The sequence below is a fragment of the Malaclemys terrapin genome, chromosome 3, assembly GCF_027887155.1.
Source record: "Malaclemys terrapin pileata isolate rMalTer1 chromosome 3, rMalTer1.hap1, whole genome shotgun sequence".
Lineage (NCBI taxonomy): Eukaryota > Metazoa > Chordata > Testudines > Emydidae > Malaclemys > Malaclemys terrapin.
Genome location: NC_071507.1, coordinates 52,068,086 through 52,085,337, shown reverse-complemented (window position 1 = coordinate 52,085,337; position 17,252 = coordinate 52,068,086). Strand labels below are relative to the sequence as shown.

General features: G+C 44.5%; 1 protein-coding gene across 1 annotated transcript in view; it reads right to left on the bottom strand.

The window, feature by feature from the left end:
- Positions 1–17,049, bottom strand: part of CNIH3 (cornichon family AMPA receptor auxiliary protein 3) — an 83,216-nt gene extending 66,167 nt beyond the window's left edge. Inside the window, exon 1 of the mRNA XM_054023038.1 lies at positions 16,237–17,049. Within this exon, the coding sequence (XP_053879013.1) occupies positions 16,237–16,317 (81 nt within the window). The 5' untranslated portion in view covers positions 16,318–17,049. The remainder of the gene's footprint in view (positions 1–16,236) is intronic.
- Between the last annotated feature and the right edge of the window lie 203 nt (positions 17,050–17,252).

The window sequence follows — 17,252 nt, the reverse complement described above, 5'->3', positions numbered from 1 at the left end:
CTCTGAAACTCACAATACAGGCTCAGTCTTGACTCTGTAAATATGATTTGAACAGCTTGTCTACTCAGGAAAATTTGGTGACATAATTATACACCATCCTGATTCTGGAATAAGAGTGTCCACACAGAAACTTATACCAGTATGACTACAGTGGTATTGTTATGGTGGCAAATTTCCCCATATAGACATGACTGTATGGACATACAAATGTGGCACGCAGCCTCAGCTAGAGCAAAGTCAGATTTCTAAGCCAGTGGACAAGTACAGTGCAAACTCCTAAGCAGGGCCGGCTCCAGGGTTTTGGCCGCCCCAAGCAGCCAAAACAAACAAACAAACAAACAAAAAAACCGCGATCGCAATCTGCGGCAGCAATTCGGCGGGAGGTCCTTCACTCCCAGGCGGAGTGAGGGACCGTCCGCCGAATTGCCACCGAATACTTGGACGTGCCGCCCCTCTCCGGAGCGGCCGCCCCAAGCACCTGCTTGAGAAGCTGGTGCCTGGAGCCGGCCCTGCTCCTAAGGATCATTATGTGGCAGTCACTTAAAAGAATTCATCTGTTAGTCTGAGAATGAAGAACTCTGTCATGAATACCCAAGTTTTGGAAGTGTATAAGGATGTTTATTTTAAGGAATGCAATAGTATCCTTCAAGATAGCAATTTTTATCTTGAAGGACTCTGTCTCCATGTAAGTTAGTAAATATTATTATTGTAACACTACAGGCAATGCCTGGTAAAAGCAAACACATTTTGGAAGTTAAAGGAATCCATATTCACTTGTTATTGGTTGTGTCCAAGCCACTGGGAGCTTTCCAGCATCATAAGATGGTTGAGAACATGATGTTCACAGATGGCTGACTTGACAGGCAACAACTGACAGATTTTTATAACTGCTGTGAAAACCATCTTATCCAATGGCAATTGAAAGAGGAGGTTTTACTGGCAGATATGGGACTGACATATACATTCCACCTCCTCAGCCCCAGCCACTGAAATATGTTCCTTGTTTACCCAGATGGCTGCCAAAACTGGAGGATTTCAACCTTCTTTTCTAGAGAGGGGGAGAAAGAGGATCCAACTATTCACCAAATCCACACAGAGAGGTTCAGAAATTCTCTATGCCTCCACCATAGCTTTAAACTCACTCATGGACTTTCACGCAGCACCAAGTGAATTCAGCTGGGGAAAATCAGCTGTGCACTGATAAACTGGTGTTCATTATGGAGATGAAAACAAGCAAGCTATGTGGAAGAGACATTGCAAATGTAGTTGTACAGAGCCTGTTCCTAAACAGGCTGATGATTTTACTTACTATATCTGCAGTCAGAATACATTTCAAAACAAATTTCAAGTTGAGGAAGAATTTCTGAAGCCCAGACTGTCAGGCTTTTCTTTACCGGAGGGACTTCATCATATAGTTGTCACAGTTCTTCCATTATTAATTATTGTCATTATTTAGAACCCTCCTATTACTACATGCAATACAGGGAAGCCAACAGTTTGTTGTAGAAAGTCACATTACACAATGGGTGAAACATCTCCCTGGTGTAATTTAACTTTTTTTAAAGGGTTCACAGGCACGTATTAACTACACCCAGAAAACCCAATGCAATACTTTATTGACTGGGCAGGTGACAACACATTGACATCACACATCAGGAAAGCCATGACTTATTGTTTATGAACTAGTTTATTCTGATGTTTGAATGCCACAAAATACCCTGGGATGAATTCCCAGGGACTGTCTAACGCTAGGTGAGTAGGGAACTCGTTCTTGTGTTATTCAACGAGTCCTCCAATCAGTTTCTCTTCTCTCCTCCTGCCTGGAAAGCCCATAATAAAGATGGGTCTGAATCAAATACCCATACCCAAAAACACTTGAATTATGGGAAGTTCAAATCCACATCCAAACTTTGCAGCTTGCCCTAATTTCTATAATGTACCATCCCAGAAAACCCAGATCCCAACAACCCCAAATTCTGGGAAAATTTGGATTTGAATTTTGCAGCACAAGCATCTAATAGAAACCACTGGCATCAAAGAACACTGACCACTGCCATGTGGCAGCAGCATTAACCTTTTTGACAGTCACCCATACAGTGGGTCCATTAGCTTGAGTCAGGAGTGGGAGCTGTCCCCATCCCAGCAAAGGAGAAGAGGGAGCTGCAGGGAATTGCTGTTTATCCAGAGAAGGGAGGGCTTCCCTTTGCTTTAGCACACCTCTACCTCAGTATAACGCGACCCGATATAACACAAGTTCGGATATAACGCAGTAAAGCAGTGCTCCGGGGGGAGGGGGGGCTGCGCACTCCGGCGGATCAAAGCAAGTTCAATATAACACGGTTTCACCTATAATGCGGTAAGATTTTTTGGCTCCCGAGGACAGCATTATATCGAGGTAGAGGTGTATAAGAGGGGGAGCTGCATTGCCCACTGTTACTCCTTGTTTTACACCCCAGGCCCAGATCAGGAAGCTGCAGCTAGGAAATAAACAACAGAAATTTATTACCTACATATCTGTGCATCACATGTTTATTACTAGAGGACTGCATACTGTGTTGCTTATGTAGGCTGAGCTGTGTGTTATCAGGGCTGACCAGAGCTGGGGGCAAGGGGCAAAAGGCCTGGCTAGGAAGGCAGGCCATAGTGGGGCAAGGGACCAGCTGGGCTAACAGCTCTGCCTACATAAACAACGAGGTGTGCAATCCTCCAGCAAGCTGATGGCTGTGATATGTGTAAGCAGCAGTGGAGGGCTTCCTCTGCCTGCAGCACCAAAGTCCAAATGGGCACTCTGTGGGCCTGATTTCAGTGGAAATCAGGCTTCTCCAGTCTTCTGGTTTTCTCAGCCAACAAGAGCCATCTCTAACAAGAAAGAAATTTTCCAAAAAGTGTGCGTATTACAAGAGTTCACACCATCAGCCATGTGGTTCCCAGATTAATTCTGACCCGGGGCCACGTTACTGGCCCATCTACGGTCATGAAAGGAAATGTTCTTCTGCCCTTGTTTTCTCTCCCCATTCAAAATCGTTTTCAGCTTATCTGTGCAATATGCTCCTGTGTAATACTCCCACTTTCCATTGTTTCTTTTTTTTCTATCACACACAGAGTATATATCAATTATTCCCCATGGAACATCAAGAGGAAAAACAAATGCATAAAATCCACACTGTCTTTTCTTCCTGAGTTACATTCTTAGAAGGAAATGGAGTATATTCTATATAAGGGTTCAAAAGCTTAGGGACATAATAACCCAAAGCTAAGAGTAAATGGGAAGTTTCTCCAGAATCATTTCAAGCAAAGGGTAATAAACAGATGGAATAAGTTACTGGTCTAAGTGCAACCAGAGAAAATATTTGCAGGTGAAGACGGGAGGGAGGAGAGAGACCAGGAGAAGGAATTTTGTTCAGCATAAGAAAGACAAAAATCATGGGAAAGAGACAGGACAGCTAGTCAGTGCTGACCCTTAGCAAGTTTCCAGTCTCGCCCTCATAGCCCATTTTATCCCATCCATTTTCTTTTTAAAAAGCTTCCTATATTCTGTTACTGATTATACTGTCTTGGCATTTATATTTTCTATTAAGTGAACACTTTAAACGTGACTTTGTCTCCCTTAGATTAATCTCCTCTCTTCCATCACTTTTTTAGTTCCCTTATTATCTTCTCTGTCTTTCAGTCCATCTCAATATTATTTCTATATTGTGAACATTGTTCCTTTTCCTCCCACACATCCCTTCCTCTCATTTTCTTGTGCTGTGTTCTCTTCCTCCATCCCCCAATGATTCCATCTCTCTCCCAGGGCTGTCCTTATTGGTGGGTGACTTGGGCGACCACCTAGGGCACAGTGGTCAGGGGGAGCTGTGATCAAGAGGCAAGGAGCCGGATGGGCCTGGGGTGTGAGACTGTGGAAGGGAGCTCAGGCCAATTTGGGGGGAGGGAATGGGGGAGAGGCAGGGGAGCCAGGGGATGGATGGGGAGGCAGCGGAGGCCAGGGATGCGAAAATACAAGTTCACCCAGGGTGCCATTTTCCCTAAGGCTGGCCCTGCTCTTTCCCTATTCTTTTCTTCTGTCTTGTGCTCCCATTCCCACTTTCTCACACATGCACTACTGCCTTCCCCCAAATTCCAGCAAAATACACAAACACCTGAAGGTCCCCCAGCATCCACTCACACCTGTGGGCTGCCTCCCCCACACATCCATTCACACATACATGCAGGCTCCCCCACCCTAACTACACAGGATTCATTACACAGGTTATCCCAAGAGAGTCCACATACACATACATTCAGCTTCACCTTATAGACTCATGCAGCCTCCTCTTCTCCACCTTTCTCCTCTTCCATTCCTATCCCCAACACCAAGAATTGTTATGCTTACTATCCCCTCCTTCTTTCCCTCTCACCCACACATGCACGTACATGTTCTCTCTTCTCCTTGTGACTGAGTGCTGGGAACCAACAGCTGAATCAGCACTCTGGTCACTTAAACACCAATTAATTCCTCTGCAGGGTGGACATGATGGGGCCAAATAAGTGGATTAGAATGGGCTGGGGGAGGAGTAATGAGCAAATTGGTCCATTAACATAGTAAGTGTAAAAGCACAGAAGGGAAGTGCAGGGGAGAGAGAGAGGGGCAGGCTAGCAAAGCCAGAACTGAGAAGGATTGCTGAGTAGAGAGATCTTTTCCCTTTCCTCTCCTTGGCAGAGAACTGAGGAGAAACTGAAAGTGTAAATAATTATGAGGTCTGGCTCAGTAAGGTGGTGGGAAGAGCAAATGAAAATACACTGCACTTGGGTGCTTGACAAATGAATGTCTTCAAGTCTGTATAGACATAGCAAAAGAGAGATGTCACCCTGTCACACTCCTCACCTCCTCCTTCTCCCTCTATCCCCAGATTCCTTCCTGCCCAGGTGCTCAATTCCCCATGTCCCTACTCAACCTCCTGGTGCTTTGTAGTCCTCCCACGGTGGAGGAAAGGAGCTTGTTGTGGGGCCCCAGAAGGAAGTGCTGAGGCATCTGTGCTTCTTCCTCCCCCTGCAGGTTCTGCCATCTGCAGCACAGCAGGAGCCAAATGACTCCAGAGGGAGCTAGGGTAGGGGAGACAGGGTTTACTCAGGGATATTAAGTGGAGATGAGCAGCAGCAAAGGGGCCTTTCAGGGAAAGGTTCACAGATCTTTCCATTTTTTCCTCTCCATCCATAGAGCATGCAGAGTTGGGTGTGGACATCACCAAGGGCAGGGCCGGTGCAAGGAAGTTTCGTGCCCTAGGTGAAACTTCCACCTTGCACACACCCCCCCCAGCCCTGCAGCAGCCCCTCGCCTCCCCCCCCGAGGCGCCCCCTCCACGGCAGCTCCCCCCCACACCCTGAGGCGCCTGCCCCCATGGCAGTTCCCCCCCCCCGGGGAACCGTGCGGCAGCTCCCCACCCCAGCTCACCTCTGCTCCACCTCCTCCCTGAGCACTCCACCCCCGCTCTAATTCTCCTCCCCTCCCAGGCTTGCGGCGCCAAACAGCTGATTGGCGCCGCAAGCCTGGGAGGCGGGAGAAGTGGAGCGGCCACTGCGCTGGGAAAGGGAGTCTGAGTCGCACGTGTCAGCGCGCTGCCGGCAGCTCAGCCCAGGAACGCTGTAAAAAAAATTGGGGGCACCGCTTTTTGGTGCCCCCAAATCTTGGCGCCCTAGGAAACCGCCTAGTTTGCCTTAATGGTAGCACCGGCCCTAAACAAGGGAAGGAAAACACATGTTTCCTCCAGCAGTGGTTGCACCTGTGGTTATGGGAGGAGGGCAATCAAAGAAAAGCATAGACATAAATAAGAAGAAAGGGATTAGGTGGTAAAGCAGGAAGGTGAGGTTAAGATAACCACAGAAGTGGCAAGTATGCTGGTCTTAAAAGCATCTTCCTGTTCTATCCCTCCAGTCACTTATGTTCTCATGAAACACATTCGTGTAATAAAAGGGATATGGTCTGGTTAAGGAATGTGGTTAGCCTTGAACTTGCATCCAAACAGAAATGGCATCTCTGAGGATATGTTGTAATTGCTGAGTTAGTAATAGTAACGGCAGGTCAAGGTTGAAGGGCATGTAGCCAAATGATCTTGGTAGAACTTTCACCATTTCTATCTCTCTCTACCCATCCTGTGAATGTATAAAAGAGCTTTAGTCTTCTGGGCTGTCAATAGGTGAGCAATAAGTTCTTTAAAATGTTATCAAGGGGAGGAAAAAATCATGCATAGTGACGTTAGCTATGAACCTACACTACTTAGCCAGCACTCTTAACTTGAAAACATAATAACAAGATAGAACATTGACTTTAAACATTCAAACACTTAAAGAGTGACTCACAGCATGAAGATGGTTGGCATTTAAATTTATAGGAAATTGAACTTTACTGCACCTAAACAGCTGGCCCATATAACAACACTTGACATTTACATAGTATCTATCATCAAAGAATCACAAAGGACTGTACAAAGAGTGTTGCCAATTGTCTCCATTTCTTCCTGAGTTGTCACAATATTTGGTATTTTTCTTAAAGCTCCAGTTCCTGGATTCAAGTGATTAGGTGATATTCTCAGTTTGCTTTTTTTTTTTTTAATAAGTTTCTAGCCCTTCTAGTTGCATAATAAAGCTTGAAAAGGTGACCAGAGAGTAAACTAAAATCTCAAAAACCAGAAGGCAAATAACTCTAACTTTATTTTTTTTAATATTTTTTTTTAAATCCAGTTATGATTTTGGTGGCCTGAGTCATTATATTTGAATGCTTGGAACTGGCAATGCTGCAAATTATTCAGAAAGCATCACAACCCTGTGTGAGGTAGGTAAGTATGATATTCATTATACAAAAAGGGAAAATTGAGGCACATAGAGATTAAATGATTCACCCAGGTGACAGAGTAGAATCAGTGGGGGAATTTGGAACAGAACCTAGGAATCCTGGCTCCCAGTCTAACCACTAGACAACACTGCCTCCTAACTGTCCACTATTTCCCTACTCAGTAAAATAATTAAATTCTCAACAATTACGTTTTTAGCAGGGGTGTCATGCAACTCTTTTCAGTGGGATGACTACTGTATTCTGTATTTGCTGCAGCTAGTAATTAACCCTTAAGGAATGCCCAATTGCCACACCAAAAGAAGCTAATACAAAATTACCAGGGATTAAAGCAAAAGAAGGAGATGCTGATCTCCTGGGCTCTATGCTGCTCTACCAGAACGAAGGAGCCTCCTTGTTGCCCATTGTTTCGGTGTGTGTATAGAAAATCCAAATGTGAAACATCAAAGCATAATGCAGAGGAGAGTTTATAATGTTCTTCACTTCTAATAGTATAAAATCATTTTAACTGCACTATAGGAAGCAGAACTGTACTTTAGGGATATAATTGATAAAGGTTCTATTAAAGGGCACTGTAAATCATATAATATTAGAATGGAACTAGCCTGTCTGGGTAACAATATTGTAAAAGTGCTGAATTAGCAACTGCCTTTGTGGTAAAATAAATAGATGAGACAGGACACAAGGAAGCCAGAGAGAAAGCTCATACATTTTTAGTATCACTATGACGATGTGTGGCACGTAATTGCTGAAATATCAACTGACAGGGCTGGAGGAGGTTATTGTTTGGTGGCTCCATTCCTTCCTGTATTGTGTCAAAGGTTGGTGTTGACAGCGCCTCACTCACCCCAAAGATTTTCTCATACAAAGTCCCTAAGGTTGGATTCTGTCACCCTTCCTGTGCAATACGTAGGCCACCAGAAAAGACTGAAAGATATTTGGGGCCACCATGGTGTCAGTAATTTTTAAGATTTCAAACATTTGCCCATTCCTCACTGGGATGAAATTTTTCACAAGAAGTGAGACAGGGAGAGACTCTATAGCCTGGTGGAACTCATCTGGAATGTGGCAGACCCAAGCTCAAGTCCTTGCCCTGCCTGATTCAAACAGGGACTTGAAGCTGACTCTCCCATGTCCCAGGTGTGGGCCATAACCACTAGGCTCTAGAATCTCTTTGGCCCACTGAATATTTGATTATTAATACAAAGTGGAATAGCTCCTACAGGAGAGTTTGAGAAAGAGCCACCCCCAGAATAAGCTGGTGGTTAGGGAAATCACCTGGGATGTGAGAGACTCAGTTTCAGGTCCTTGCTCCAAATCAAGTGAATCACAGGTGGCTGCCTTTCTTTCTCTCTCCCCTTTTAGTCAAAAAAATTCCAGACCAGTTCTATCCCGGATGATGTACAACCTATATCCCCTTTCCAGCAAACCTGGACAGCACAGCTTCCTTGCTTTCCTAGTAACTGGCCAAGACAGAGACTTCAATGAGACTGACCTGGCTGAAGGACAGTGTGGAAAAGATGGAGACCCTGCTGGTTGTCAGTGGCAATATTGCTCATAAGTAAGCTGTGCTGTCAAGGAAGCTGGGGAAGGAAGAGTGGTCAAGGAGTTGACAATCCTTGTGGATACCCCAATATCTAGAGGTCTAGGATCAAGATTCTCCACTGACTCTCACGCTCCTTCGGGGGTAAGTATTTTTTATCCATTGAACAGGCACAACAATGGCAGTGCAGACTTCCCCATTTACTGGAAAGATATTTGATAAAAAGATTTGTTTGTATTTATAAGAAAAATCAACTGTAAAACACAGGATTCATTTTATAATTGAATTAAGACATTCTAGGGGTGAATTAACATATATCTTGTGTGGCTGAAGATGCAAATTTATACAACAGGTGCCTATAACTTCACTCCTCCCAACCCATCTGAGAGGTGTGTTAATGGTCCAATAAAACGTGGCAGTGGTGTTACCCTGCTTATTAGGAAACACTGTAATAATAGGCATATTGCTTGTGCTTTTAAAAAAAATATTAAACCAACTAAGAGGAAAAATCCCAGCAATAAGAAGATTTTCCTTCTAAAGCCAACATAAGTTCAAATACAGTGTTGGCCAGTGTTCAAATTACATTATAACAGTTCTGTGTGACTCCAATAAAAATGCACATAAGACTCCACAGAATAATTCATGGCTCATTGATGATGAAGTGGCTGTGACTTGGAAAGCATCTGGAGGTACTTGTAAACTCAAGATGGTTACCCACTCACAATTTAGAATCTCTCCCCAGAATAATCTGGATGTGCACAGTTCAAACATACACACTGGCTTTTTTTTCTGGACCCATTAAATGATTTTACTATTTTTAATTTTGCGACAACTCATAAATCCTTCAAAGATTTATTTATTTAAATGAGAAAGTAAACAAACTGAAATCTATTTTTTTTTTCAAGATATAAAATTCATTTGTCTATCATATTGATGCTGTTGGGGCTGCTAAAGTCAGCATTAATATGATAAACTTTTCCAAAGGTGGTTATTAGCTGACTATTAAAATGCATTATGGACAGCCCAGCCTGGTGGTGCTCTACCTCTACAGAACTGTGAGAGAAGATTTCAATCTCAGTCTCATTCCTTAACTGGAGAGGTTAGGAAATCTGCAGGGATCAATGGGCTCAGCCACTGAGGGGGAAGGGAAGAAAAATCTTCAACAAACAGGTTCAAAACAGGCAGTGGCAGTGTAACTTTTCCGTCCATGTGCCTCAACCTTGACCCACCCTTGCCTTAACTCCGAAGAATTATAAAGTGTACTCAGATAAATTACCGGTAATCAATCATTAAGGGATGGTATTAACCTTGTATAATTGGAGGTAAATTCAAGGCTAACCTCAACCCCTTAAGGAAATGACTTTCATTCCAACGCATACTCTAATGCACTGCAAATAATTTGAACCAAGATGACTGACAATGACAACCTCTACACTAGAGAGGCCCAAGGTCAAGCTAGTTCACAAATCACATTAACAGTTTCCAGGTAAGACACGTACCCTCCAAGCCATGGCTAAAGAGATAGGTGAGGCATTATATATGAAAAATACTGACTTGCTCATATATGTCTGGTTACTAAAGTACACTGATTATCTGCAATGAACTATTGACTTCCCTATCAGCACAGAACTTTAAGACATCCCCTTATGCTCTTTTCATCCATCTCTGAAATTAAGCTTATGCAGGTTGACAAAAATTAAAGCCAGCACTTTTAAAGGAGATTCTGGGAGTTAGCTGTCTAATAGCCATTGAATTCAAGGAGTTGAGTACCTAACTCTCTCAGATGCCTTTGAAAATCCCAGCATAAACTACTAAAAATTGAATTCCAATAAAATTAAATCTATACCAGCAAGAAAATACAGAGTTATTAATAACAAAATTATATGTATACACACTGCACCTTTCACTGGAAGATCTCAAAGCATTTTGAAGATATAAATTGACCAAGACCACATGCAGCATCCCTGAGAATTTAGTACTATTATCCACCTTTAACAGATAGGAAATTGAGGCACAGAAAGGTATAAATGACTTGCCAAGTAATCACACAGTGAGTCAGCTGCAAAGCTAGGCACAGAACACAGGATTCCTGACTCATACCTCCTTGCTGTTATCATTCCCTATCTTCAGTTAAAACTGAAATGCCAACTTTAATCCATATCACTGTGCCAAGGTATGTAGCATTAATAACTGCCCCCATAATGTCTAGGCACAACAGGCGGGGGGGAAATACGTCATAAATAATTGGTGCTGGAACTCGGGGTGCTGCCACACTCCATGGCTTGAAGGGGGTTCCATCATATACAGGGTTTACAGTTTGGTTCAATGGCTCTCAGCACCCCCACTATACAAGTTGTTCCAGCGCCACTATCACAAATATAACTGCAAATGTATATTTGTGGTTTTAAGTCAGGCTCAGAACTATATGAATGTAATTTGTTAAGGATTAATGTTTTTCCCCTCTCCCTCCGCTCTCTTAAAAAAATATGACATTAAATATAAGGGAAAGGAATGTGGATTGTCATGCTCTGGGGTCTTATTCTCCTGCCCCAGGATACAAGTAACTCCCATTGATTTCAAAGATTGTTACTTTTGCCATGTCAGAGAACTAGGCTAATGGAGTCCAAGGCTTGTCTGGACCTAAGGTTGTAGCAAAATACCCCGTATGCTTAGGTGATGTTATGTTATTCTTTATGCAAGCACTGAATGAGCCTTACTAGCTCTATACATATATATTCAATATTGTGAAATGAGTTTTGTCCATTAAAATTGTATTCTTAATATATTCTTACATAGTACTGAGCGCTAAATACTGTTATGCATTCACAGGACACACTCCATTAACGCCAAAGAAACATGGTGGTGTGATCTCAAAATTGTATACAATTAATTAATGTTAATAGTACAGTACTTTGCATTTTGGTTTTGTTTAATATCTTTATTAATGATCTGGAGGATGGTGTGGACTGCACTCTCAGCAAGTTTGCAGATGACACTAAACTAGGAGGCGTGGTAGATACACTAGAGGGTAGGGATCGGATACAGAGGGACCTAGACAAATTAGAGGATTGGGCCAAAAAAAAACTGATGAGGTTCAACAAGGACAAGTACAGAGTCCTGCACTTAGGACGGAAGAATCCCATGCACTGCTACAGACTAGGGATCGAATGGCTAGATAGCAGTTCTGCAGAAAAAGACCTAGGGGTCACAGTGGACGAGAAGCTGGATATGAGTCAACAGTGTGCTCTTGTTGCCAAGAAGGCTAACGGCATTTTGGGCTGTATAAGTAGGGGCATTGCCAGCAGATCGAGGAATGTGATTGTTCCCCTTTATTCGACATTGGTGAGGCCTCATCTGGAATACTGTGTCCAGTTTTGGGCCCCACACTACAAGAAGGATGTGGAAAAATTGGAAAGAATCCAGTGGAGGGCAACAAAAATGATTAGGGGGCTGGAGCACATGACTTATGAGGAGAAGCTGAGGGAACTGGGATTCTTTAGTCTCCAGAAGAGAAGAATGAGGGGGGATTTGATAGCTGCTTTCAACTACCTGAAAGGGGGTTCCAAAGAGGATGGAGCTCGGCTGTTCTCAGTGACGGCAGATGACAGAACAAGGAGCAATGGTCTCAAGTTGCAGTGGGGGAGGTCCAGGTTGGATATTAGGAAACACTATTTCACTAGGAGGGTGGTGAAGCACTACAATGCGTTACCTAGGGAGGTGGTGGAGTCTCCTTCCTTGGAGGTTTTTAAGGCCCGGCTTGACAAAGCCCTGGCTGGGATGATTTAGTTGGGAATTGGTCCTGCTTTGAGCATGGGGGTTGGACTAGATGACCTCTTGAGGTCCCTTCCAACCCTGATAGTCTATGATTCTATGATTTATGAATTGTTACTAAGTTGTACTATAAAAAAAAGAGATTTTGAAAAAAGCCATGCTCTCCATTGATAACATAGCTTTTAATGTGACAAACCTGAAAGCATAAGCATCTTTCATCTTAAAACGTTTGAAAGAGGATGGCCTCACTTATGGATGTTCAAATATAGTAATCTGAAGCGAGTGTCAAGGTTGTAGGACTTTGTATAAGGGAGTCGCATTTCAAGTGGCTGGGGATAAACATCAATTTAAGACATCTTGGGTCACAGTCAATCCAAGTGTAACTTCACTGAAATCAATGGAGTTATACCAGGGATGAATGTGTCACCTTAAGTCCTACTAGGAACTCAAAAAGACTTAACATAGCTTAGATAAATGGTAACTAGCGGAATCCTAGTTGAGGGTAGTAGTGTAAGGACAAAGAGTAATCCTGATTTGGATAGTTGGAAAGTTGTTTAAAGGGAGCAGTAATGAGAGCTGAGATTTAGGAGGAGATAGAGTTAACTTTGATCTTTAGCAAAGAGGATGATATTGTTCTATTGGGTTAATAACTAAATCAGAAAAATCTACCAAACTATATAGCAAATGGACCAAATTCTGCTATCAGTTACACCATGCAACTCTACTGAAGTCAGCTGAGTTGCAAGAGTGCAGCTGAGAGCAGAATTGGGCCAAATATCTACATACAGAGGCTATTTCAGCTAGTAATTCAAAATAGAGGGATATATTCTAGCTTGCTACATTTTTTGCAATGTTTTACAATCCCATAGAGTATACCTTGATGGGCAAAGGTGAGTTTTTCAGTTGAGTTATCTCAATCAAATTAGGTTAACATGACTGAAAAGTCACATTAAAATGCAGGCTAACACATTTGAAGCCAGGCTCCCACCAGACAACAACACAGCCAACTAACCTGGCTTCATGCATGATAGCCTGCATCTTAATAGGATTTTTCAATCATGTTAACCCAATTGAGCTAACTGGACATATCCATACAGTCAGTGTAGACATACCAGCTTGTCATATTTTATTTATAATTATTTTTGTAATATTTGTTACATCAGACATTTATTATCTATGAGCCAAATTGCCCAACCCTAAAGTCCCACTGAATTAAAAATAACTATTCAAGGAGTAAGGTACAACAAAACATAAGCAAGTGTCTCAAAATCTGGCCCTATAAGAGATCTTGAACAAGCTCTTGGAAATACTTTAGGACCTGGGTAGGTTAACCTTATGAAAAAGACATAGAGAATTTGAAAAGGACTAAGCCACTAGGGGTCTGTAAAACTTACTCTAACATCAACAGAATTTCACAGAACATGCGAACCTTTCTATAAACTATTTTAACCATCATATAGCAGGAATATAATTTTCTATTAAATTCCATAAAATGATTAAAAGAAATTTATAGAGAAGTCACCTTCTCTTCCACCTTCTCTAGTACTTTTCCACAAGAGCAGGACAGAATGTCCATAATACAGAAATACTTTAGTACTATGTTATTCCAAATAAAAATAATTCTGAGAGGTGTGATGATTGCCATGCCACGGAGACCTGGATTTAAGTCTTGGTATTATAGGGTGCATTGACAGTATGAAATTTCAGTACTTTTCCACCACTAATTTAGCATCAGTGAAATTTCAATAGTGATAACAACAGTATCACGAGTGTAAACCGTGCACAGGATTTTTTTGAATCAATGGGTCATCTAACTAGAGAGTTCTTTCCATGCAACCAGACATTGGGAGTATTGCAGGGATGGTGCACTCAGCCCTTAAGTAGGAAAGATAATATTGACCCTTCCAGATAATTAACAGAGTTTCATCTAGATTTTGATTTACACACACTTCAAATAATTTACTTTAAATACTATATACCATTATTAGATCTCCCTCACTAGGACGCTGCAAGTATTAATGTTTCTAAAGAACTTTTAGCATCTCAGATAAAAAGTACTATGGAAGTAAAAAATAAATAAAAATAAAACAATAGCCTTTGTCAGTCTTTGTTTTTATTTTGGTTTCACAGTTCCTTTATTTTGTATTTATATTTAAATATATTCATACTTTATATATATAAATAAATTAAATATAAAAAAAGATATTTATTTATCTTGCTTTATTCTATCTGGTCCCAATGTAGGTCTTTTTATGACATTAAGGAAATTATTAATTATTATTAATATAGCACATCTCCATCCCAAAGGCTTCTAAAACATGTAACAATTTTAAATTGACTGGCAAATTATATATAGGGATAACTATAACCCATCACTGAAACACACCCTGCCTTCCACCTCTCTCCCCCCCCCCGGCCCCCAATCTGTTTAACACCACACAGCTACACAGTTAGGACAGCAAATAATAATAATAATGGAGATATCCTATCTCCTAGAACTGGAAGGGACCTTGAAAGGTCATCGAGTCCAGCCCCCTGCCTTCACTAGCAGGACCAAGTACTGTTTTTGCCCCCGATCCTTAAGTGGCCCCCTCAAGGATTGAACTCACAACCCTGGGTTTAGCAGGCCAATGCTCAAACCACTGAGCTATCCCTCCCCCCCTATGAAGAACCCCATATCCATAACTGCTGGAAAATTAAAGAAGGTGGGAAAGGGGGCAATCTCAGGTTAAATAAATTCAACATTTTAACACAAATGCCCTCATCTATGTAACTAGTGACACATTACATTATTAAAACCGAAAAAAATTAAACAATCTAATTTACTCTTCATTATTTATGCTCCACCATTCCGCCTTTCCTGGACAATGAAAATGACTAGCACTTTACTTCCGAGTTCTCATGTATTAGCATGATCAATGGACCCAAACCGGACACGGAGGCATTGAGCGCCCTTGATTTCCATAAAAGTCAGCGGGTGTGGAGAGTGCTCAGCACTTTACAGGATCAGGCCCAGCATTCAGGGAACATGCCTTTCAAAGGCCTCCTTATTGCGATTTTTAAAAAATCCTGAGGATCTTTTTTACTGTACTGGTCTTTGGCTTCCTAAAAGCTTGTTTTATACAAACCCAACTCTAGGGGCAACTTTATCCTGAGGTTAGGGTGACCAGATAGCAAGTGTGAAAAATCGGGACAAGGGGTGGGGGGTAATTTGCACCTCTATAAGAAAAAGCCCCAAATATCAGGACTGTCCCTATAAAATCGGGACATCTGGTCACCCTACCTGAGGTTGCCTCTTTAGCCGAGTTGGCTTTGGATATGAAACAAAGGTTCGCACTCCTGCTCCAGCAAGAAGTACCGGGGGCGTCTTTAACAAGTGGTCGGGCCCTCGGCTTTACTGCTCAGCCAACAAAGGGCTGGCTCTGTCTCCGCTCATCTCCTGCCTTTGTAGCATCCCGGACTGTGCGCTGTAAATGACCCTTATCTTCAGCCAAAGGGTCCTACTTATCCCTGTACACTGGGCAGGGCTTCACTCTCGGCAGTGCAGCGCTGAGTGTAGACAAGCCCCGGGATTTAACTTTCCTACTCTGCAAAGCACGCGCCACTATTACCCGCCCCGCTGCTTTTTTCCTGCATCTCTAACTCCTGCAGCCTCAGTCACGCCACGTGCGCTGAGCCCGGGGCCTCAGCACTTCCACCAGCGCCCAGGCCAACAAAGGCCACGTCTCGGAGGCACGAAGGAAAACGGAGGGTGCTGTAAATTCCCATTTCCTTCAGCCCAAGGGTCTCGAATCCCTCTGTAGTTGTCACACGCTTCCTTTCTCGTCCCCCTCCCCCACCGAGGCTGGCATTTTCCAGCGTCTCGTTGTTATCGCCCCTCGACTCATCGCAGCACCGGGGGGCGGGGGGCTGTGGATCTGAGCTGTCTCTTGCGCTCCCAGGAGCTGAGCCGGGCCGGGACTTTGGGAGCGTCTGATCTCCCTGCCCTGGAGCCAGGGGGCGATGTGGTGGGGAGGGGGCTGCTCCTGTCCCGGGCTTTGGGGGGCTGGGGGGCGGGGCGCTGTTGCAGGGCGGGGAGGGCGTGTCGGATACTCACATGCCAGATGGCGAAGAAGATGAGGGCAGCGCACAGCACCAGGGACAGCATGTAGCAAAAGGCAGCGAAAGTGAAGGCCATGGTGAGGGGAGAACCCCCCCGCCACCCCCCAATCGGACCGAGAGGACCCCAGCGCCGCGGAGTAGAGACAACCCCAGAAATTCAAGGAGCGAGTGACGCTTCCCTGCCTCCGAGGGGAGACCCCCGCTCACTACCGGGGCGCCCCCAAGCCCAGGAGACCCGATACCCCCAAAATGGAGATGGGAAAGGTTTTCACCCCCAAGGAAACGAGAGAGGGGAGACTCTCCGCCCTGCTAAACGCAGGCAGAGCCCGGCTTGGGAGAGCGGGGATCGGACCTCGAGAAAGGAGACGGGGAGCCAGGACAGGCGGGGAGCGGAGTTTCCTCCCCCCCACCCCCCAATGCCTTCCCAACGCGAGGGGGCGCTCAGCGACCCCACGGAACCAAGAGGACGGGAGGGGACCCCCAGAGCGGCCAGGGGAGCCCCCAAGGCAGAGGGCGAACCCGGAGCTGAGGGGGACCCCAGCGCACAGAAGAAGCCGCCGATCTGGGTAGGCGCTTTGGGGTGGGTCCCTCTGGTCCCCCCGGATCCGGACTGCGAGCGATGCCCTCTCCTCCCGCTCCGCAGCTTTTCTCTGTTCCCCTCGGTCCCGCTCCGGCTCCGCTCCCCCGACGCTCAATCGCGCCCCCACTGGCCTCTCCCGTTATAATCCCAGACTGGGGGCGCAGGGGGACCCCCGCTCTGAGTCCCCCCGCTCAGTCCGCAGCGGCAGCTTGGAATGAAATCCTGCACCTGCTGCTGGGTGAGGAGGAGGAGATGGGAGAGTCCTGGGATCTCCTCCCCTTCTCTCCTCCTCCCCCCCCCCCCCGCAGCCCTGCTCCTCGCACCCCGCAGCAGCACGCGCTGAGCGGGGACCTGGGCTCTCGGCATGGCCACCAGCATCCCCTCCTCCACCGCGTGCAGATCTCTGGAGTTTTCATAAATCCCCAGGAAAC